At 45.1% G+C, this 22,927-nt stretch overlaps 1 protein-coding gene across 1 annotated transcript in view; it reads left to right on the top strand.

Moving 5' to 3' along the window:
• The window catches only part of col4a4 (collagen, type IV, alpha 4), a 60,152-nt gene that overhangs the window by 1,775 nt on the left and 35,450 nt on the right, over nucleotides 1-22,927 (top strand). Inside the window, exons 3-11 of the mRNA XM_071896359.2 lie at nucleotides 452-607; nucleotides 4,728-4,817; nucleotides 4,938-5,095; nucleotides 5,196-5,268; nucleotides 9,576-9,682; nucleotides 11,396-11,579; nucleotides 13,690-13,758; nucleotides 13,934-14,041; nucleotides 22,780-22,848. Coding sequence (XP_071752460.2) covers nucleotides 452-607; nucleotides 4,728-4,817; nucleotides 4,938-5,095; nucleotides 5,196-5,268; nucleotides 9,576-9,682; nucleotides 11,396-11,579; nucleotides 13,690-13,758; nucleotides 13,934-14,041; nucleotides 22,780-22,848 — 1,014 coding nt within the window. The remainder of the gene's footprint in view (nucleotides 1-451; nucleotides 608-4,727; nucleotides 4,818-4,937; nucleotides 5,096-5,195; nucleotides 5,269-9,575; nucleotides 9,683-11,395; nucleotides 11,580-13,689; nucleotides 13,759-13,933; nucleotides 14,042-22,779; nucleotides 22,849-22,927) is intronic.

Raw genomic sequence — 22,927 nt, 5'->3', positions numbered from 1 at the left:
ACCAGTAGAAACCAGTAGAAGACTGTGTTGTACTGGTCAAATCCCAGTAGAAACCAGTTGAAACGAGTAGAAACCAGTAGAAGACTGTGTTGTACCGGTCAGCTCCCAGTAGAAACCAGTAGAAGACTGTGTTGTACTGGTCAAATCCCAGTAGAAACCAGTAGAAGACTGTTGTACTGGTCAAATCCCAGTAGAAACCAGTAGAAGACTGTGTTGTACCGGTCAGATCCCAGTAGAAACCAGTAGAAACCAGTAGAAGAGTGTGTTGTACCGGTCAGCTCCAGTTGAAACCAGTAGAAACCAGTAGAAGACTGTGTTGTACCGGTCAGCTCCAGTTGAAACCAGTAGAAACCAGTAGAAGACTGTGTTGTACTGGTCATCTCCCAGTAGAAACCAGTAGAAACCAGTGGAAGGTGGTATGAGGTTAAACGCTAATGCTCCTCTCTCTCAGGACCGGCTGGTGTCCCGGGCCGCCGGGGAGGTCCAGGTTCCAAGGGAGATAAAGGAGAACCCGGTCAGCTGTTCATCAACGGCCCCACACCTGGAGAACCTGGGAAACACGGCCCCCGGGGGCCCAGAGGACCTAAAGGAGAGCAGGGGGCTCCAGGTCTCACAGCTCTGCTCTTATTACATCACCAGAACTGGTTATACTGTTCTATTCTGTTCTATTCTGTTCTGTTCTGTTCTATTCTGTTCTGTTCTGTTCTATTCTGTTCTGTTCTGTTCTGTTCTGTTCTGTTCTATTCTATTCTGTTCTATTCTGTTCTATTCTGTTCTATTCTGTTCTGTTCTATTCTGTCTGTTCTGTTCTGTTCTATTCTGTTCTATTCTGTTCTATTCTGTCTGTTCTGTTCTGTTCTGTTCTATTCTGTCTGTTCTGTTCTGTTCTGTTCTATTCTATTCTGTTCTATTCTGTTCTATTCTGTTCTGTTCTGCTCTGTTCTGTTCTGTTCTGTTCTATTCTATTCTATTCTGTTCTATTCTGTCTGTTCTGTTCTGCTCTGTTCTGTTCTGTTCTGTTCTATTCTATTCTGTTCTATTCTGTTCTATTCTGTTCTGCTCTGTTCTGTTCTGTTCTGTTCTGTTCTATTCTGTCTGTTCTGTTCTGTTCTGTTCTATTCTATTCTGTTCTATTCTGTTCTATTCTGTTCTATTCTGTCTGTTCTGTTCTGTTCTGTCTGTTCTGTCTGTTCTGTTCTGTTCTATTCTGTTCTATTCTGTTCTGTTCTATTCTGTTCTGTTCTATTCTATTCTGTTCTATTCTGTCTGTTCTGTTCTGTCTGTTCTGCTCTGCTCTGTTCTATTCTGTTCTATTCTATTCTGTTCTGTTCTGTTCTATTCTATTCTGTTCTATTCTGTCTGTTCTGTTCTGTCTGTTCTGTTCTGCTCTGTTCTATTCTGTCTGTTCTGTTCTGTTCTGCTCTGTTCTATTCTGTTCTGTTCTATTCTATTCTATTCTGTTCTGTTCTATTCTGTCTGTTCTATTCTGTTCTGTTCTATTCTGTCTGTTCTGTTCTGTTCTGCTCTGTTCTATTCTGTTCTGTTCTGTCTGTTCTGTTCTGTTCTGCTCTATTCTATTCTGTTCTATTCTATTCTATTCTGTTCTGTTCTATTCTGTCTGTTCTGTTCTGTTCTGCTCTGTTCTATTCTGTTCTGTTCTATTCTGTCTGTTCTGTTCTATTCTATTCTATTCTGTCTGTTCTGTCTGTTCTGTCTGTTCTGTTCTATTCTGTTCTGTTCTATTCTGTTCTGTCTGTTCTGTTCTGTTCTGTTCTGTTCTGTCTGTTCTGTTCTGTCTGTTCTGTTCTGTTCTGTTCTGCTCTGTTCTATTCTGTTCTATTCTGTTCTATTCTGTTCTGTCTGTTCTGTTCTGTTCTGCTCTGTTCTATTCTGTTCTGTTCTGTTCTATTCTGTTCTGTTCTCCTCTGTTCTCTTCTATTCTGTTCTGTTCTGTTCTGCTCTGCTCTGTTCTGTTCTATTCTGTTCTGTTCTATTCTGTTCTCCTCTGTTCTGTTCTGTTCTGTTCTATTCTGTTCTATTCTGTTCTGTTCTATTCTGTTCTCCTCTGTTCTATTCTGTTCTGTTCTATTCTATTCTATTCTGTTCTGTTCTGCTCTGTTCTATTCTATTCTGTTCTATTCTGTTCTGTTCTATTCTGTTCTCCTCTGTTCTATTCTGTTCTGTTCTATTCTATTCTGTTCTGTTCTATTCTGTTCTCCTCTGTTCTATTCTGTTCTATTCTGTTCTGTTCTATTCTGTTCTCCTCTGTTCTATTCTGTTCTGTTCTATTCTGTTCTGCTCTCTTCTGTTCTATTCTGTTCTTCTTTGTTCTGTTCTGTTCTAGTCTGTTCTGTTCTATTCTGTTCTGCTCTGTTCTGCTCTGCTCTGTTCTGTTCTATTCTATTCTGTTCTATTCTGTTCTGTTCTGTTCTATTCTGTTCTCCTCTGTTCTATTCTGTTCTGTTCTATTCTATTCTATTCTGTTCTGTTCTATTCTGTTCTCCTCTGTTCTATTCTATTCTGTTCTATTCTATTCTGTTCTATTCTGTTCTGTTCTGCTCTGTTCTGTTCTATTCTGTTCTGTTCTATTCTGTTCTGCTCTCTTCTGTTCTATTCTGTTCTTCTCTGTTCTGTTCTGTTCTATTCTGTTCTATTCTGTTCTGTTCTATTCTGTTCTGTTCTGTTCTATTCTGTTCTGTTCTGTTCTATTCTGTTCTGTTCTATTCTGTTCTGTTCTGTTCTATTCTGTTCTGTTCTGTTCTATTCTGTTCTGTTCTGTTCTATTCTGTTCTATTCTGTTCTGTTCTATTCTGTTCTGTTCTGTTCTGTTCTATTCTGTTCTGTTCTGTTCTATTCTGTTCTATTCTGTTCTGTTCTATTCTGTTCTGTTCTGTTCTGTTCTATTCTGTTCTGTTCTGTTCTATTCTGTTCTGTTCTGTTCTGTTCTATTCTGTTCTATTCTATTCTGTTCTGTTCTGTTCTGTTCTGTTCTATTCTGTTCTGTTCTGTTCTGTTCTATTCTGTTCTATTCTGTTCTGTTCTGTTCTGTTCTATTCTGTTCTGTTCTGTTCTGTTCTATTCTGTTCTGTTCTGTTCTGTTCTATTCTGTTCTATTCTGTTCTATTCTGTTCTGTTCTGTTCTGTTCTATTCTGTTCTATTCTGTTCTGTTCTATTCTGTTCTCCTCTGTTCTATTCTGTTCTGTTCTATTCTATTCTGTTCTGTTCTATTCTGTTCTCCTCTGTTCTATTCTGTTCTATTCTGTTCTGTTCTATTCTGTTCTCCTCTGTTCTATTCTGTTCTGTTCTATTCTGTTCTGCTCTCTTCTGTTCTATTCTGTTCTTCTCTGTTCTGTTCTGTTCTAGTCTGTTCTGTTCTATTCTATTCTGTTCTGTTCTGCTCTGTTCTGTTCTATTCTGTTCTGTTCTATTCTGTTCTGCTCTCTTCTGTTCTATTCTGTTCTTCTCTGTTCTGTTCTATTCTGTTCTATTCTGTTCTGTTCTATTCTGTCTATTCTGTTCTGTTCTGTTCTATTCTGTTCTGTTCTGTCTGTTCTCTTCTATTCTGTTCTGTTCTATTCTGTTCTGTTCTGCTCTGCTCTGCTCTGTTCTGTTCTGTTCTATTCTATTCTGTTCTATTCTGTTCTGTTCTATTCTGTTCTCCTCTGTTCTATTCTGTTCTGTTCTATTCTGTTCTCCTCTGTTCTATTCTATTCTGTTCTATTCTATTCTGTTCTATTCTGTTCTGTTCTATTCTGTTCACCTCTGTTCTATTCTATTCTGTTCTATTCTGTTCTCCTCTGTTCTATTCTGTTCTCCTCTGTTCTATTCTGTTCTATTCTGTTCTGTTCTATTCTGTTCTGCTCTCTTCTGTTCTATTCTGTTCTTCTCTGTTCTGTTCTATTCTGTTTTTCTCTGTTCTGTTCTGTTCTATTCTGTTCTATTTTGTTCTGTTCTATTCTGTTCTGCTCTCTTCTGTTCTATTCTGTTCTTCTCTGTTCTGTTCTGTTCTATTCTGTTCTATTCTGTTCTGTTCTATTCTGTTCTGTTCTGTTCTATTCTGTTCTGTTCTATTCTGTTCTGTTCTGTTCTATTCTGTTCTGTTCTGTTCTATTCTGTTCTATTCTGTTCTGTTCTATTCTGTTCTATTCTGTTCTGTTCTATTCTGTTCTATTCTGTTCTATTCTGTTCTGTTCTGTTCTGTTCTATTCTGTTCTATTCTGTTCTATTCTGTTCTGTTCTATTCTGTTCTGTTCTGTTCTGTTCTATTCTGTTCTGTTCTGTTCTGTTCTGTTCTATTCTGTTCTGTTCTGTTCTATTCTATTCTGTTCTGTTCTGTTCTGTTCTGTTCTATTCTATTCTATTCTATTCTGTTCTGTTCTGTTCTGTTCTGTTCTGTTCTGTTCTGTTCTGTTCTGTTCTGTTCTGTTCTGTTCTATTCTGTTCTGTTCTGTTCTGTTCTGTTCTGTTCTGTTCTGTTCTATTCTGTTCTGTTCTGTTCTGTTCTATTCTGTTCTATTCTATTCTATTCTATTCTATTCTATTCTGTTCTGTTCTGTTCTCTTCTGTTCATGAAGGAGAACACTCGTTCCCCAAGAACAGATAATATGATCTAGTGACGTTATTAACAGATAATATGATGAATGTTTCTGACCTGGTTTGTTCTGACTTGGTTCTGACTTGGTTCTGACTTGGTTCTGACTTGGTTCTGACTTGGTTCTGTCTGCAGGTCGATACTGTCTGCCTGGAGCCCCAGGACAGTCTGGTGAGCCGGGTGACCAGGGGCCCCCAGGAGCCTGGGGCTTCCCAGGGGTCAAAGGTCAGTTCCTGGACTCAGCATTGCTGCTTTGATTGACAGCTGTCACTTCAAACTGACTCCTATAACAGTCGGTGGTGTGTGTGTGTGTGTGTGTGTGTGTGTGTGTGTGTGTGTGTGTAGGGTGTCGTGGCGAGTGTTTGTGTCCCCCCACTGAAGAGAAGGGCCCCCCTGGCCCTGTGGGCGAGCCTGGGTTGCCAGGGTTACCGGGGCTCCCAGGGGCCTCGGGGCCGAGAGGAGAGCCCGGTTCAGCTGGAGACTCTGGGGAGGGAGGCAGACAGGTGAGTGAGGTCAGAGGTCAGAGGTCGCAGCACCCTGACAGGACAGCCAGGTGCTGACTTTTGTTTTTTCTGATTTCCATTTGTTTGTTTTGGTTGCTAGGGCCTGCGGGGGTTTCCAGGGGTCAGAGGGGTCAAAGGTCAGAAAGGAGACATGGTTGTGGAGGATATTCCAGGTGAGTCGACCTGAAAGGTAAATTAACGTGTTCCGTCTGCCTTCCTTACACAACACTCACTCTCCTGATGACACTGTTTTCTGCTACACTAAAGAAATGAGAAAGTCATAAAATTCAAATAGAAAAATAGAGTTTAAAAGTCAGTTATAAACTAAGTTTCTTTGAGTCTTGAAGACCTGGAGCCCAGAGCTCACATCCCACACCCTGAAATCCACTGAGTCTCCACTGAGATGTTTTCAGCTTCTGATGGCTGAAAAGCAGAATAACTACGTTATAATGTTCAAAACCTCCAGCTACAACCTGACTATGAGATCTGAGCAGCAAGATATGAAAATCTGATCAAACATTGTCAGTGACACGACTCGGCTGTTGTTCGTCGCCGTGCGGGCGGCGCCCGTGTGCCGACACGCCCTTCGGCAAATTAGGCGGAAATACGGATCGATCCCGTCAGCTGATCCCGCACGCTCCGAAGACGTAAACGCTGAAACTTGAGCGTTCAGGTGAAGCAGACGTTAGCGTGACCTGTGGTGAGAGCAGGAGCCGGACACACTCAGGGTTTAAATCAATATGCTGGTTTAATAAGCAGAGTGAAATAATACACTTACAGCTCAAAAGGATTTCCTTCTAGTTGTATAAAAACAAGTCAAATATAATGAGTATAAAGGTCAAATGGATGCAAAAATATAAAAATGAAAATAGATTTTTGATCATGATAATCCAAAAGAAGAGTTTAAAAAAAGGTTTAAGTGTCCAATAGTCCAAATTTTGTATGTAATTTGTATGTATATGTAAGTATTATGTATATATACGTTTTTTCTCCTCGCCAAAGATTAAGTCTGAAAGTTGAAAAGGGAGTAGTCCAGAAGTCCAGATGAGATCAGGCCTTGTCCCGGTGGTTAAGACCAGATGAGATCAGGCCTTGTCCCGGTGGTTAAGACCAGATGAGATCAGGTTTTGTCCCGGTGGTTAAGACCAGATGAGATCAGGCCTTGTCCCGGTGGTTAAGATCAGGTCTTGTCCCGGTGGTTAAGACCAGATGAGATCAGGTCTTGTCCCGGTGGTTAAGACCAGATGAGATCAGGTCTTGTCCCGGTGGTTAAGACCAGATGAGATCAGGTCTTGTCCCGGTGGGAAAGTAAAGTTTTATTTTGATCACACACTGTTCTGACCACATACACATGAATACATCTTTGATCTGCAGCCGGCCTCTGCAGCTGAGTCTCATGCACACAGTACAGTGAGTTAGGTCTGCTTACACTGTGTCTACTGTGTCTACTGTGTCTCTACTGTGTGTCTACTGTGTGTCTACTGTGTCTACTGTGTCTCTACTGTGTCTCTACTGTGTGTCTACTGTGTCTACTGTGTCTCTACTGTGTGTCTACTGTGTGTCTACTGTGTGTCTACTGTGTGTCTGCTGTGTCTACTGTGTGTCTACTGTGTGTCTACTGTGTGTCTACTGTGTCTACTGTGTCTACTGTGTGTCTGCTGTGTGTCTGCTGTGTGTCTACTGTGTCTCTACTGTGTGTCTACTGTGTGTCTGCTGTGTGTCTGATGTGTGTCTACTGTGTCTCTACTGTGTGTCTACTGTGTCTCTACTGTGTGTCTGCTGTGTGTCTACTGTGTGTCTGATGTGTGTCTACTGTGTCTCTACTGTGTGTCTGCTGTGTGTCTACTGTGTCTGATGTCTCTACTGTGTCTCTACTGTGTCTCTACTGTGTGTCTGCTGTGTGTCTACTGTGTCTCTACTGTGTGTCTGCTGTGTGTCTACTGTCTCTACTGTGTCTCTACTGTGTGTCTACTGTGTGTCTACTGTGTCTCTACTGTGTGTCTACTGTGTGTCTGCTGTGTGTCTACTGTGTGTCTGATGTGTGTCTACTGTGTCTCTACTGTGTGTCTGCTGTGTGTCTACTGTGTCTCTACTGTGTGTCTGCTGTGTGTCTACTGTGTCTCTACTGTGTCTCTACTGTGTGTCTGCTGTGTCTCTACTGTGTCTCTACTGTGTGTCTGCTGTGTGTCTACTGTGTCTCTACTGTGTGTCTGCTGTGTGTCTACTGTGTCTCTACTGTGTGTCTGCTGTGTGTCTGCTGTCTCTACTGTGTCTCTACTGTGTGTCTGCTGTGTGTCTGCTGTGTGTCTACTGTGTCTCTACTGTGTGTCTACTGTGTCTCTACTGTGTGTCTGCTGTGTGTCTGCTGTGTGTCTACTGTGTCTCTACTGTGTCTCTACTGTGTGTCTGCTGTGTGTCTGCTGTCTCTACTGTGTCTCTACTGTGTGTCTGCTGTGTGTCTACTGTGTCTCTACTGTGTGTCTACTGTGTCTCTACTGTGTGTCTGCTGTGTGTCTACTGTGTCTCTACTGTGTCTCTACTGTGTGTCTGATGTGTGTCTACTGTGTCTCTACTGTGTGTCTGCTGTGTGTCTACTGTGTCTGATGTCTCTACTGTGTGTCTACTGTGTCTCTACTGTGTGTCTGCTGTGTGTCTGCTGTGTGTCTACTGTGTCTCTACTGTGTCTCTACTGTGTGTCTGCTGTGTGTCTGCTGTGTGTCTACTGTGTCTCTACTGTGTGTCTACTGTGTGTCTGCTGTGTGTCTACTGTGTGTCTGATGTGTGTCTACTGTGTCTCTACTGTGTGTCTGCTGTGTGTCTACTGTGTCTCTACTGTGTGTCTGCTGTGTGTCTACTGTGTCTCTACTGTGTCTCTACTGTGTGTCTGCTGTGTCTCTACTGTGTCTCTACTGTGTGTCTGCTGTGTGTCTACTGTGTCTCTACTGTGTGTCTGCTGTGTGTCTACTGTGTCTCTACTGTGTGTCTGCTGTGTGTCTACTGTGTCTCTACTGTGTCTCTACTGTGTGTCTGCTGTGTGTCTACTGTGTGTCTACTGTGTCTGCTGTGTGTCTGCTGTCTCTACTGTGTCTCTACTGTGTGTCTGCTGTCTCTACTGTGTCTCTACTGTGTCTCTACTGTGTGTCTGCTGTCTCTACTGTGTCTCTACTGTGTCTCTACTGTGTGTCTGCTGTGTGTCTGCTGTCTCTACTGTGTCTCTACTGTGTGTCTGCTGTGTGTCTACTGTGTCTCTACTGTGTGTCTGCTGTGTGTCTGCTGTCTCTACTGTGTCTCTACTGTGTGTCTACTGTGTGTCTACTGTGTGTCTGATGTGTGTCTACTGTGTCTCTACTGTGTGTCTACTGTGTGTCTCTACTGTGTGTCTACTGTGTCTCTACTGTGTGTCTGCTGTGTGTCTACTGTGTCTCTACTGTGTGTCTGCTGTGTGTCTACTGTGTCTCTACTGTGTGTCTGCTGTCTCTACTGTGTCTCTATTGTGTCTCTACTGTGTGTCTGCTGTCTCTACTGTGTCTCTACTGTGTCTCTACTGTGTGTCTGCTGTCTCTACTGTGTCTCTACTGTGTCTCTACTGTGTGTCTGCTGTGTGTCTGCTGTGTGTCTACTGTGTGTCTGCTGTGTCTCTACTGTGTGTCTACTGTGTGTCTACTTTGTGTCTGATGTGTGTCTACTGTGTGTCTGCTGTGTGTCTGCTGTGTGTCTACTGTGTGTCTGCTGTGTGTCTACTGTGTGTCTGCTGTGTGTCTACTGTGTGTCTACTGTGTCTCTACTGTGTGTCTGCTGTCTCTACTGTGTCTCTATTGTGTCTCTACTGTGTGTCTGCTGTCTCTACTGTGTCTCTACTGTGTGTCTGCTGTCTCTACTGTGTCTCTACTGTGTCTCTACTGTGTCTCTACTGTGTGTCTGCTGTCTCTACTGTGTCTCTACTGTGTCTCTACTGTGTGTCTGCTGTGTGTCTGCTGTCTCTACTGTGTCTCTACTGTGTGTCTGCTGTGTGTCTGCTGTGTGTCTACTGTGTGTCTACTGTGTGTCTGCTGTGTCTCTACTGTGTGTCTACTGTGTGTCTACTTTGTGTCTGATGTGTGTCTACTGTGTCTCTACTGTGTGTCTGCTGTGTGTCTGCTGTGTGTCTACTGTGTGTCTGCTGTGTGTCTACTGTGTGTCTGCTGTGTGTCTGCTGTGTGTCTACTGTGTGTCTGCTGTGTGTCTACTGTGTGTCTGCTGTGTGTCTGCTGTCTCTACTGTGTCTCTACTGTGTGTCTACTGTGTGTCTGCTGTGTGTCTGCTGTGTGTCTGATGTGTGTCTACTGTGTGTCTACTGTGTCTCTACTGTGTGTCTGCTGTGTGTCTGCTGTGTGTCTGCTGTGTGTCTACTGTGTGTCTACTGTGTGTCTACTGTGTGTCTGATGTGTGTCTACTGTGTCTCTACTGTGTGTCTGCTGTAACTGACTCTGTGGGCCTCCAGGAGAGAAGGGGCCCCGGGGCCGGCGGGGCCCCCCAGGCAGACCGGGCTTCACTGGGAGAAGAGGGACGGACGGGCTCCCCGGGGCTCCTGGAGAGCCGGGCACTGAGGTCAGTCAGCCGCACAGACACATTACACCAAGAGTCTAAATGTGAAGCTTTTACAGACTGGATCCTTTAGATCAGCGGTTCCCAACCAGGTCCTCAGTTCCCTGTCCTGCAGCTTTTAGCTGCAGCTCTGGTCTTCCTCACCTGATTCAGTTCAGTGCCATGAGAGTGTGGCCCCTACCTGAGTCAGGTGTGCCAGAGTAGAGTTGGAGCTAAGAGTTGCAGGACAGGTGGAACTTGAGGACCCGGTTGAGAACTGCTTTAGATGCAGTGTTGGGGAAAGTTACTTTTGAAACTAACTAGTTACTTTACTAAGTTAGTCTTTATTAAAAGAAACTCATTAGAGTACTTTCACATTACCCACTTAAAATCAAGCCTTTAAAATCTGCTGATGTCATCACTCTTACTGTATAGAAATCATCACTAAGTAACAATCTGCCGTTATCTAAAGAAAACATGGAGGTCTTTCAGTCAGCTGGTTCACAGTGAACAGTCAGCTGATCTGTCTGCTGCAGACTGACTCACAAGCTTCCAGTTCAGATCTTCTTCTGCTTTTATGACATCATACAGTCTGCTTTAAAGGATCAGGCTGGTGTTTTTTAATGCATTTCTTACCATCAAAAAATCCTATGAAAATAACAACATCAACAATGCGTTTGCTCTCCTCCCGTTACTTTCTGACTTCCCACGTTCCCTTTTTAGTCTTCAACCCGGAAGTCATTGGCTCCAATTGTAAGCTAAAAACCTTGAAATACAGCTCACAAATACATAGTTTACATTTTAAAAATCTCTAACTGTTACCATGAAAAGTCAGACTGTTGTAGTTATTACCAAATCAAATTCAAATGGGAACAAATTCTTTATTACGCCGGGGACTATTTTCTGTGCTACGGAACTACTTTCCTGAGACGGAAAATGTGTTTACGGTCTTATTAAGTCGTTTGAGGAAAAAGTCGTCCGGCCCGGTGCATCGTGATGATGAAATATGCTGCAGAGCAGCAGCATGGCTCTGTGACGGGGTTTAATAGTTTTTAATACAATGCAGTTCTATGGCTGCTGGGACATGAGGCTGCACTGGGCACCGCTACATGGACCAGACTTGTTAACAAAACAAATTCATTGCTGATTTTGTTATTTTCATAGGATTTGTTGACGGTAAGAAATGCATTAAAAAAACACCAGCCTTATCCTTTAATGACATCATACAGTCTGCTTTAATGACATCGTACAGTCTGCTTTAATGACATCGTACAGTCTGCTTTAATGACATCGTACAGTCTGCTTTAATGACATCATGTAGCGCAATACTTTCATTTTTTTATTTGCACTAACTAAACATTTAACCACTTGAAATTAAAATAAAAGTAGCGAAATGTAAGTTTGAGAAAGTAACTAATAACTGATTACATAAACGCATTAAGTTACTCGTTACCACAAAAAAGTAATCTGATTACTCTAATGCATTACTGTGTAACACTGTTTAGAATCATGAATGATTTTCAGGATGGATCGTATCCAGAGAGACAACAGTTCCTAGATCACCAACATTACAAACAAGCAACAGTAAGGAGGTTGAGGGTCAGAGGTCACAGCACCTGACAATAGATGGAACAAATATTACTGTGACAGAGGAGTGAAGGGAGAGCCTGGAGAGCCAGGGAAGAGAGGTTCAGTTTTATGAACCTGGTTCTAACAGTCACTGTCTGTTACCGTCAGGGTGACAGTTTCCCAGGCTTCCCTGGTGACAGAGGCTTCCCAGGACTTCAGGGGCCGAAGGGTTCTTCGGGGCCTGTGGGCCCCCAGGGGCCCGGCGTGTCGGGGGCGGTGGGACAGCGAGGGGAGCCTGGGGAGTCAGGACCTCCGGGACCCGCCGGCCTGCCGGGGGCTAAAGGAGTCAAGGGTAAGGAGTAGGGGTGTAACGGTTCAGAAAACTCACGGTTCGGTTCAGTTCGGTATATCTGGTGCACTGGGAAGAAGTACAATTGCAAATTCCAATTTACACAATGTATTTATTTAAAAAAAAATTTCACTGAAAATTAAAGTCCAGTATAGCAAAATCAACAGACTTTCTTTCAAAAGTAAAGTAAATACTGGCTCTTTGTTATTTTAACATAAAATATCCCTGCATTGTAGGCTATGTAGGCCAACAGCAACATAAATTGCAACATAAAATGCAAAGTGGCTTTACTCCAGGGCATCGAGATGAAATGCAACTTAAATCATGCAGCCTACCTACTGAAATCTTCCACTACTGAACAGGGCTACAAATCTTTGCTATAAACAGCCCAAGTAGTGCTGCGCGGGTAAACCCAAAACCCGTGGGTCCCGCAGGTTTATCCACAGGTGGGGCGGGTTGAATCGATTGAAGATAATATTGAGAATGAACGGGCGGGTTTGGATGTTGACGTGTCGGATCGGGCGCTCGCGGGTTAAAAAAAAAACCCTGACCCTCGCATCATTACCCCCGATGTTTTGGTTATTGCTCTGTGTCTGTCTGAACTCGCTGAGAGGTCGCTGCTGCGGGAACAAAAAGTTGTTTTGGTCCTACCGGCTCTCCTCCTCCTCCTCTCCTCCTGCTGCATGTGTCACGTGACGTCGGGCTCTTCTGCGGCGCACTGCTGCAATATCGACACGGAAGCCACAAAATCAAAAGTTGGTCAAATTGATCCAAATCGATCTCTAATGCGGTGATGTGCGCATCACTTCATGTTAGTCATTTGCCGATTCACAGCCCAGCAGAGCAGCAGCAGCAGAGTCTGAAAGTGAAACTTAAAATTCCACAATTTGCTCCATAGGCTACTGCTGTGTTAGGCTAATCCAGCTGTGATGTCATCGTAGATTGACATGTAATTCTGAGAACTGATTGGACAGATACTCTCCAGGGAGATCGGACCCACGTGGGGAGTGGGGGGACACAGAACCGAATGAACCGCGGCACGCATGCACGACCTGAATCGTGGGTGGCGAACCGAACGGTTCAGATTTTTTCCGTTACACCCCTAGTTAGCATGCTGCTAGCATGGTGGAGTCTAAGGCAGAAGAACAAGACGCTGGCAGAGGGATACACCAATACCATTAATCAAAGTATTGATTTGATTAAAACAGATCCATGTTTCACAGTTCATCACTGCTGTTTCTGTTTCTGATGCTTTGATGTTGCTTTCTTATTGTTAAACATGAGCAGAAGGTTTAAGTGATTATATGTGAAATTCTCATTTTGGAAAATTCAGTCTCCGTCTTTGTCCCTCAGCCTCACTGTGGTGTTTCTGCACTGCACCTCCCACAGATCAGCTGTCAATCAAACAGCGTGGGCGGAGCAGCTTGAGTTTCTCTTCTCTCTGTCTGTTCAGCCATGGTGGCTATCGCTGCTCATGCTAACGACCCAGTTCTTCTTCTTCTGTTGATTCCAAACAAACCGGAAACGTAGAACACATCACTTCCTGTGCAACAGGAAAGAGCTGCCAGACTCCGGGTGTTCAGAACAGACAGAGAGAAGCTTGGTGAACTGGATCCAGGTTGGATCTCTGCTGAGTTACAGAGAGGGAGGAGTTAGTTCAGTTATAACAGTCTACTGTCTAATGAAGCTGAAATGTTCTGTGTTGCCTGGCAACAAGCTTACTGTAAAACCCTGTGGCTGTTATGACAAAACAGTAACAAACCTGTCTGTTGCTCCTCCCCCCGACTCATGACCCCTCCCCTGACCCTGTGACCCCTCCCACTGACCCTCTGACTCCTCCCACTGACACATGACTCCTCCCCTGACTCATGACCCCTCCACCTGACCCCTCCCCCTGGCCATCTGACTCCTCCCCCTGACTCCTCCCACTGATCATCTGACTCCTCCCTCTGACCCTCTGACTCCTCCCCTGACCCTCTGACCCCTCCCCCGGACCCTCTGACTCCTCCCCCTGACCCTCTGACTCCTCCCTCTGACCCCTCCCCCGGACCCTCTGACTCCCCCCCCTGACCCTCTGACTCCTCCCCTGACTCATGACTCCGCCCCCCTCCAGGTGACACTCTGCCCTGTGTACCCAGTAACCCCGGCCCTCCAGGAGAGAAGGGAGAGGCTGGTCATAAAGGTAAACATCATCTGTCTGTCTGCCTGTCTACCTGTCTACCTGTCTGTCTACCTGTCTACCTGTCTACCTACCTGTCTGTCTACCTGTCTGTCTGTCTGCCTGTCTACCTGTCTACCTGTCTGTCTACCTGTCTCTCTGCCTACCTGTCTACCTGTCTGCCTGTCTGTCTCTCCAGGCTGTAAAGGACACCCAGGTCCTCCAGGTTATCGAGGCGTCACCGGTCCTGATGGACTGAAGGGAGACAGAGGAGACTTTGGACTGCCAGGACCGACCGGACCCAAAGGTACTGAACCAGTCTGTACTGGTCTGTCATCTATAGAAACCAGTCTGTACTGGTTTAACATCTATAGAAACCAGTCTGGACTGGAAAAGTGCTGGTGTTCTGTGCTGTTTTTTATTTTTGGTTGGTGAAGGCACACACACACACACACACACACACACACATAGACCCTCCAAAATCACTCAAACCTGTTTCATGTATGTTTTGCGGCCTGATCCACATCAGAAATGGGGCGTAATGTAAGTCTGTACCTCAGACTGTAAACTGGAGCTTCTGAAGTTCCACTTGAAGCTGCAGGTTGTGTTTACAGCCAAAGAGAGACAGAGGGCGGAGCCAAGGTGGAGGAGGCGGAGTTTGGGTCGTCCGCAGCTCCGCCTGCTATTGGTCCGTAATTGATGACCTGTTGATCACTAGGAAGACAACCCCGTCTTTATCTGTTATATCTGTTAATGACAGTTATAAGGACACACAGTAGAAGAAGTGAAATTAGCTGCTGAGACCAAAACCTCTGGTGGAGAAAATTTACTTTATATTTTATCAGAAGTTGGTTTGTGGTCTGCTGACTTCATGGAGTTGGAGGTTTGCAGGAACTGCTGCTGCTGCTTCAGGATCGACTTCAACATTCAGCTGTGAAGATCTGGCTGCTCGGTCGGTCCTGTGCTGGACTAGAGGCTCAGGCCCGGTCTACACGTATACGGATGTGCTGCCCTCGGTATATGTGCTCTATATAACTTGGCAGTCAGATAAACGCCTTCCTAACATCAAGACTCTGAAGACAGTTGTCCATTTGTCCACAGGTTTATTGACAACGCAAGGAAAGGGTGAAACTAAAACACACAAAAATGCATAATCAACAATATGCTTGCTTTTTACACATACAAATATACACAATGTAAATATACTCAATCTTTAATATGAATTAAATTGCCTTGTTTTTACTGCTACACTTTTTATGTATTTATTGCATATTTAACGATAAATGTCCCTATGTAACATCATATTTTAACACGTCATCAATTATTTATTCATATTTATTTGTATTTATTCTCTCCTATGAACTTCAATGGCTTAGAAACAGTGTAGTCATTAGCGATAGGAACTCGGTGGACTTCTTGCATCAAACTTCACAAAAACTCAACATTGTCACAAAAATAATGATCTGCGATTATAGATAACAATAAAACAAATCAATACATACCAACGATGCTACCAAAGGCATAAGATGTATGCAGATTTCACTGGATTCGGTTCAGATGCAACGAAAACAGCAGTTCTCTGTGCCATGCGCACTTACTTCCTGATTACTGGTCACATGACAGGTTAAAGGTGATTTCTTGTTACTACCTTCCTGAGATTCTTAACGTGACCACGACGTAATACAGAAACACATGAAAATTACTTAGAAAAAAAGGTAAACAAGACTTCTAGCTTATATTAACTTAACAATTGTAACAAAACACTCCCTGCCTGGCGTGAATACACGCCACTCAACAAATCCAAGACAGTTCACCTAACTAGGCTTCTGGGGGGAGAAGAAGCACTATCTCTGTAACAGGCCTAAGAAAGAGTTTAGTCCCTCTTGTTCTAGTGACCTTTACCTCAACCTTGCGCACCTTCCCGTCTTTGCTAGGGAAGGTCTGTGTTACCAGTCCAAGAGGCCATTCATTTCTTGGTACTTGGCTGTCCTTGAGGAGAACAACACTTCCTGGGTTGACGTTTGGATGAATGGACTGCCACTTCTTGCATGCCTGTAGTGTTGGGAGGAATTGCTTCCGCCATCTGTCCCAGAAGGTGTTGGACAGGTGCTGAAACTGCCGCCACTGGTGCTTGTAGAGGTCTGAAACTCCAAACTCGCTGGTAGGAGCAGAAAGAATGTTCACCTTTTGTGTGAGAAGAGCAGCTGGGGTGAGTATAAATGAGTCATCAGAGTCATTTGTCACAGGAACAAGAGGCCTGCCATTGATAATGGCTGCTACCTCTGCCATGAAAGTCACCAGCACTTCATGGGTAAGTTTGTTTTTCAGCTGGAGGAACATGGAGTCCAGGATTCTCCTTGCAAGACCAATCATTCTTTCCCATGTTCCACCAAAATGAGAAGCGTGCGGAGGGTTGAAGGTCCAAGAGCAACCTTGGTCTGACAGGTAAGTCTTCACAGTTGTGTTGTCAATGTTTGAAGGTATCTTCAACTCCTTGCAGGCACCAACAAAGTTGGTGCCACGGTCCGAATGGATATGTTTGACAGGACCACGCACAGCAAGAAAGTGCCTAAGTGCGTTGATGAAGCTTGATGTGTCAAGGGATTCTATTACTTTAATATGAACCGCTCTTACGCTCATACACGTAAAGATTACAACCCACCGTTTACTGTGTGAAAGGCCTCCTCTTGTCCGACGTGAAGAGACACTCCAAGGGCTAAACACGTCTAGCCCAACATTTGTAAAGGGAGGATCGAGAGACGATCTGCTGGAAGACTGGCCATCTTTTGAATGGTAAGTGGAGCTCTAAGCCTTCTGCAGGTTATACATTGGTGGATGATGCTGCTCACTTTTCTCTTGCCACCAACTATCCAAAAGCCAGCTGTACGGATAGCCCCTTCTATAAAGAGACGACCTTGATGGTGGATCTGTTCGTGGTGATGCTTCACGAGCAAAGCTGCAACGTGATGTTTGCCAGGAATAATCAATGGAGTCTTTTCACTCTGATCAAGGTTTGAATTGTGGAGGCGGCCTCTGACTCTCCTGTACTGCTTGAATGATGATATCCGAAGCTTGATCGGACTCCTCAACAGTGTATTCTGTTTTGCAGTAATGCCAGCCCTTACAAGGGCTGTTCTTCATCAAGGTTGTGTTGAAAAGACGGGCTATGTGTACGAGGCGAGTAATGGCACGAGTTAGTGACTTCCAGGAAGAGAACTTTAAGAATCGTTGGGAACCAAGCTGCTTGGATGATGTTGTAGTGCTCAAAGTGGACACTAGAGGACGGATGTCTGGGTCTGAACTCGGATCTACAAGATCGTAGGTGCTCTCAGAGATACTCGTCTCCGGTATGCGCAGAGATTTGGGTCCACTGAGCCAGTTGGTATCTGTCAAATGGCCTGCAGTGACAGAACGTGTAGCATGGTCCACAGGGTTCTGATCTGTTGGCACGTAGCACCATTGATCTGGACAGGAGGACCTTCGGATACGTAGTACCCGGTTACTTACATATACGTAAAAGCGCCTGGTTTCATTAGAAATGTAGCCCAGGACTACCTTGCTGTCTGAGTGGAAGGTTGTAGCATCGAGCTGAAAGTCTAGTTCTGCTGAGATTAGGTCTGCTAACTCCACCGCAAGCACAGCTGCGCAAAGTTCTAGTCTCAGTATTGTTTGCTCAGGACGGGGGGTCAGCTTGGCTTTGCCCATTACAAATCCCTCATGGTTATTTCCAGCAGCGTCAGTGACTTTTAGATATGCCACTGCAGCGATAGCTAGGTTGACGTGTCAGAAAAGACGCACAATTCTCTTCTGACAGCTGCTGAGGGTGAAGTTGTAGTGTAGGGTCTGGAGATAGAAAGATGGGACAGTTCTTTCAAAGAAGCTCTCCAAGACGTCCATGCTTCCTCCATTTCTTGGGGCAACGGCGAGTCCCAGTCACCGTTCTCAGCAGTGAGTTCTCTCAGAATAGCCTTGCTTAGTATCGTAACCGGCGCTACAAACCCTAGAGGATCATAGAGGCTATTGATCGTAGATAAGACACCCCGTCGAGTGTAGGGTTTTGTCTCATCGGAGACACTGAAGTGGAAACCAATTGAGAAGGTCCCAATTGAGTCCAAGACTGCACTGCATTGGCAGTGTGTCCGCATCAAGGTCCAGGTCTTTAAGGTTACTTGCATGATCTTCACCCGGAAAGGCCTCCATGACCTCTTTGTTGTTTGCTGCGATTTTATGCAGCCTTTGATTTGGAGAGAACATCCTGTCTTTTTTAACAGGCTGACAGCAGCTTCGATTGTAGGCAGGGACTTCAAACCATCATCTACATAGAAGTCGCGCATCACAAAATGTTTAACGTCAGGGTCGACGTGGAGCTCGCTGGCCTGAACAGACTGGTGCAGGCCATAAATAGCCACTGCGGGTGAAGGGCTATTGCCAAAGACGTGGACGTGGATACGATACTCCACAATGTCTTTGGAGAGGTCATTGTCTTGAAACCAAAGAAAACGTAGGAAGTTTCTATCATCTTCCCTTACCAAAAAACAATAGAACATCTGTTCTATGTCCGCTGTAAAGGCAATTGCTTCCTTTCTAAAGCGCATCAGTACCCCAAGCAGCGTGTTGTTCAGGTCAGGCCCAGTTAACAGCACGTCATTGAGTGACACATCATTGCACTGGGCGCTGGATTCGAACACCACTCAAATTTGTTTTGGTTTCTTCAGATGGTACACACTAAATAGTGGCAAGTACCACTGTTCTTCTTCCTCACTGAGAGGAGGGGCTAACTCAGCGTGACCATTTTTAAATATCTTATCCATGAAGATGAGGAAGTGGTCTATCATTTCAGGCTTCCTCTCAAAGTTGCACCTGAGAGACTTGAGACGATTCAGTGCCTGGGGCCTGTTGTTGGGGAGCCGTTGATGTGGGCACTTAAAGGGTAATGGTGCTACCCAACTGTTGTTTGCATCTTTCTGTAGTCCTTCTTCCATTATTTTCATGAAGGAAGCGTCCTGAATAGAGGGAGCCATCTTGTTGTCTTCTTTTGTCTGCTTAAACACAGTACATCCTAGGTGGTCAGCATCACAGTTTGATATCTCCTCAGAATGTGTTGGGGGTTGATTTGTGACCCGGATGTTGCTGTATTTTTTCTTTACATGGAACACGTTAGGGCACGGATCAAAGAGAGTAGGGCGTTCTCACTCCATGGTGTTCATGTAGAAGGCGCTGACTGTTAGCGGTTTGTGGACGCTGCCTAGACATACATTGCCTACGATGACCCATCCCAGATCCAACTTCTGAGCATAAGGTAGGTTGTGTGGGCCATTCACCTGTTTGCGGACCTTATGAACTCTGATAATATCCCGACCTAAGAGAAGCATAATTGGGGCCTGTGGGTCGATGTCTGGGATGAGATGCGCGACTGACTTTAGTTGTGCATGATGAAGAGCCACGTTGGGAGTTGGAATCTCATCTCTGTTATTTGGAATGTCATCACATTCTATGAGGCTGGGTAGTGGGATGCTGACAGTCCCATCCAGAGATTCCACGTTGTAGCCACTGGCCCTTCTTCCTGCCGACTCCTTTACTCCAGCACACGTTTTCAATGAGTAAGGAGCACTTGGACTTTGGTCATTGAAGACTTTGAAGAACTGCAAACGAACTAGAGATCTGTTGCTCTGCTCATCCAGAATCACGTACAGCTTCACTGCTTTGTCTCTGTGGCCAGCTGGATATACGTATACAAGGCATATGTTAGAGCAGGATCGGTCTGTCACATCTCCGCCACAGACTTCTGTGCATTGGGTGGTGACATGGGGTTGTGGTGAGATATCCTCCTCCCCACCGTGCTCTGGAGCAGGGTCCGTCCCTTCGATCCAGGGTGCGGGTCCGGGGTGAAGCGCTGTGTGGTGTCTTTCACTTTTACATTCATAACATCGAACATTAAATTTACAGTTCTTTGCGATATGTGATGACGAAGCACAGCATTTAAAGCAGACATTCTCTTTTAAGAATGTCTTACGATCTTCGATGGGCTTTTCTCTGAATGCACGGCATTTATGTAGAGGGTGCGTTTTTTTATGAATGGGACACAGTTTGTCACAGTCATCAGATTTCTTTGAGGGCCCGCTACGATCAGAGACGGCTTTGGGAAATATCTCTGTTTTGTGAACAGAGACTTCTCGCTGTCTGTTTGGCTTCCAAGCTGCTCTTTCGGTCCTGGGAGCCATGTCTGTGTGAGAGGCAAAGATAAAGCTTGGATCATTTTTAATGCTGGCTTCCTGGTTAACAAAGTCTACAAAGTAGGCAAAGGGAGGATATGGAATGTGATATTGCCGCTTGTAGGATGCACCAACTGACGCCCACTTTTCCTGCAGACCAAATGGGAGCTTCTGTACAATTGGGTTGACGCCTCTTGCTATGTCAAGGAAAGAGAGGCAGCGTAGGTCTCCTTCAGCTTTGGCTGACTGGAGTTCCATTAGAAGATCGCTCAACTTTGTTAGTTTAGAATAATCTCGGTTTGTTATTTTTGGAAAGGTGTCGATACGTTTGAACAGAGCATCTTCTATCACTTCTGCTGAGCCGTAACATTGTTCAAGTCTGTCCCATATCATTGCCAATCCTGCTGCTGGATGATTGATGTGTATTGCTCTTATCTGTTCGACATGTTCTGCCGACTCTTTGCCGAGCCACTTAAACAGAAGATCCATCTCTTCACTTGGTGTCAAGTCTAAACCTCTGGTTGCATTCTGAAAAGAACGTTTCCAGGCTCTGTAGTTCTGAGGTCTGTCATTAAATTGAAGTAAGCCTGTTGCCACAAGTATCTTACAAAGTCGTTTATGTTCGAGTTGTCATTATTGGAGTTTGGAGATATGGGATAGGGTATAGGAGCAGGACGACCATTGTTGTTTTGAGGCCTGAGATCCTGTTCAGGAGTAGGATTGTAGTTATCAAACCTAACTGCGTGTCCCATCAACATGTCATCTTCATAGATGTAAGGCTGCTGTGAGGTAAGATGGGGTGATTGAGAAGCTGTATTGTGGCCACGCATATGATGGGAAGCAGTATTGGTTTGGTCTGGAAAGAATGGGTTGGCTTCAGATTTGAGATTTGAAGCTGGAATTCTGTAGCTGGGGCTTGGCTCCCTTTTTGTTGGGACACCGTCATCAAATAGCTGGGCTTCTGTCTCTTGTGATTTGGCTTGGTCGATAACATATTGTTCGGTGCATCGTGTGGCTTCCAAAGGACTGGAATCCAAATTCAATTCATTTTATAATTAAGCATCTCTATAGATGCTTCTAACTTAGCTTTTTCTAGCTTTAGGCTTATTTCCTCTTCGGCGTAGGAAAGACGTGCCCTTGCTGCTTCTGCTCTCGCTCTTGCCCTGGCTGCAGCGGACCCAGTTGATGATGCTTTTGATTGTGCTGAGGAACATGAAGCGTGGGACCGCGTCTTTAATGAAGATGCAGCTCTGAGAACAGCAGTTCTCTGTGCCATGTGCACTTACTTCCTGATTACTGGTCACATGACAGGTTAAAGGTGATTTCTTGTTACTACCTTCCTGAGATTCTTAAAGTGACCACGACGTAATACAGAAACACATGAAAATTACTTAGAAAAAAGGTAAACAAGACTTCTAGCTTATATTAACTTAACAATTGTAACAAAACACTCCCCGCCTGGCGTGAATACATGCCACTCACGTCAGGAACCTACGAGCATGGCGGACCACAAGTTTGTTTACTTGTGGTCAGTACTGTTGGTTTGATGACGTGTTTACAAGTCAACCTCGCTGTACTTCTCTACTTTACTCTTCTGCTTGAAATCCGTGATCTGCCCGCTTTTGAAAAAAGTGGCAGAAATGAAGCGGAGTGCTCAGTTTGTTGCCAGGCAACCAAAGTAGCGCTGAGTCGTCCTCTTGTGACAAGTGAGCGTGGATCTTATCCGCTCAAGCTCTTTGCGCGACCAACTGCGGTGGAAGAATCCGCGATCCGCCGCGCAGCCGTCGGTGAGCGCAGAATCCTTCCATAGGAAATAATGACATCTTAGCAGTTTAAATCGTTTTTGCGTTCTCGTGTACGGAGAGATTTTTTTCACACTGTTGGTGTGGACAGAAAGTTTTTTGAAAACAGAGGAGGAAAAAATGCGTTTTCAGAAATATCCATGTAGGTGTGGACAGAGCCTGAGTCTCACCAGCATCAGGAAGAATGAGGCTCCTCCCTTTCAGCTGATTAAAGTCCTCCAGCCTTCTGAAGGCAACAGGACAGGTGTGTTGTTCCATCTGAAGGCAGCAGGACAGGTGTGTTGTTCCATCTGAAGGCAGCAGGACAGGTGTGTTGTTCCATCTGAAGGCAGCAGGACAGGTGTGTTGTTCCATCTGAAGGCAGCAGGACAGGTGTGTTGTTCCATCTGAAGGCAGCAGGACAGGTGTGTTGTTCCATCTGAAGGCAGCAGGACAGGTGTGTTGTTCCATCTGAAGGCAGCAGGACAGGTGTGTTGTTCCATCTGAAGGCAGCAGGACAGGTGTGTTGTTCCATCTGAAGGCAGCAGGACAGGTGTGTTGTTCCATCTGAAGGCAGCAGGACAGGTGTGTTGTTCCATCTGAAGGCAACAAGACAGGTGTGTTGTTCCATCTGAAGGCAGCAGGACAGGTGTGTTGTTCCATCTGAAGGCAACAGGACAGGTGTGTTGTTCCATCTGCACACTGGAATTTGAAGGATGCATGCGCACCTCATCATCGTCAGTGTGGGTCCTGGATGAAATGTTGCCCACCTGCCACCATGCTCTTGACAGATTGATACACAAACCTCCTGCGCTGCAGCAGTAATCCATCTGAGTGGAGGGAGACACTGAGAACAGACAGCTAACCCTTCCTCCTCCTCTTCCTCCTCCTCTTCTTTGTCCTCTTCCTCCTCTTCTCCTCCTCTTCCTCCTCCTCTTCCTTTTCCTCCTCTTCCTCCTCTTCCTTTTCCTCCTCTTCTCCTCCTCCTCTTCCTCCTCCTCTTCTTCGTCCTCCTCCTCTTCCTCTTCCTCCTCCTTTTCCTCCTCCTCCAGGAGCTCCAGGCTTTGTTGGAGATCCAGGAGAGGAAGGAGCTGAGGGCCCCAGCTACGATGGAGAGCCAGGTACTGCACTGTGTGTGTGTGTGTGTGTGTGTGTGTGGCCATGTTGGTACTATCTGTTGCTGACGTTTGACAAAAGAAG

The sequence above is a fragment of the Centroberyx gerrardi genome, chromosome 6 (genome assembly GCF_048128805.1).
Source record: "Centroberyx gerrardi isolate f3 chromosome 6, fCenGer3.hap1.cur.20231027, whole genome shotgun sequence".
In the NCBI taxonomy this organism is placed as follows: Eukaryota; Metazoa; Chordata; class Actinopteri; order Beryciformes; family Berycidae; genus Centroberyx; species Centroberyx gerrardi.
Note: the sequence above shows the minus strand (reverse complement) of the source record. Positions and strands in the feature narration are given on the sequence as shown.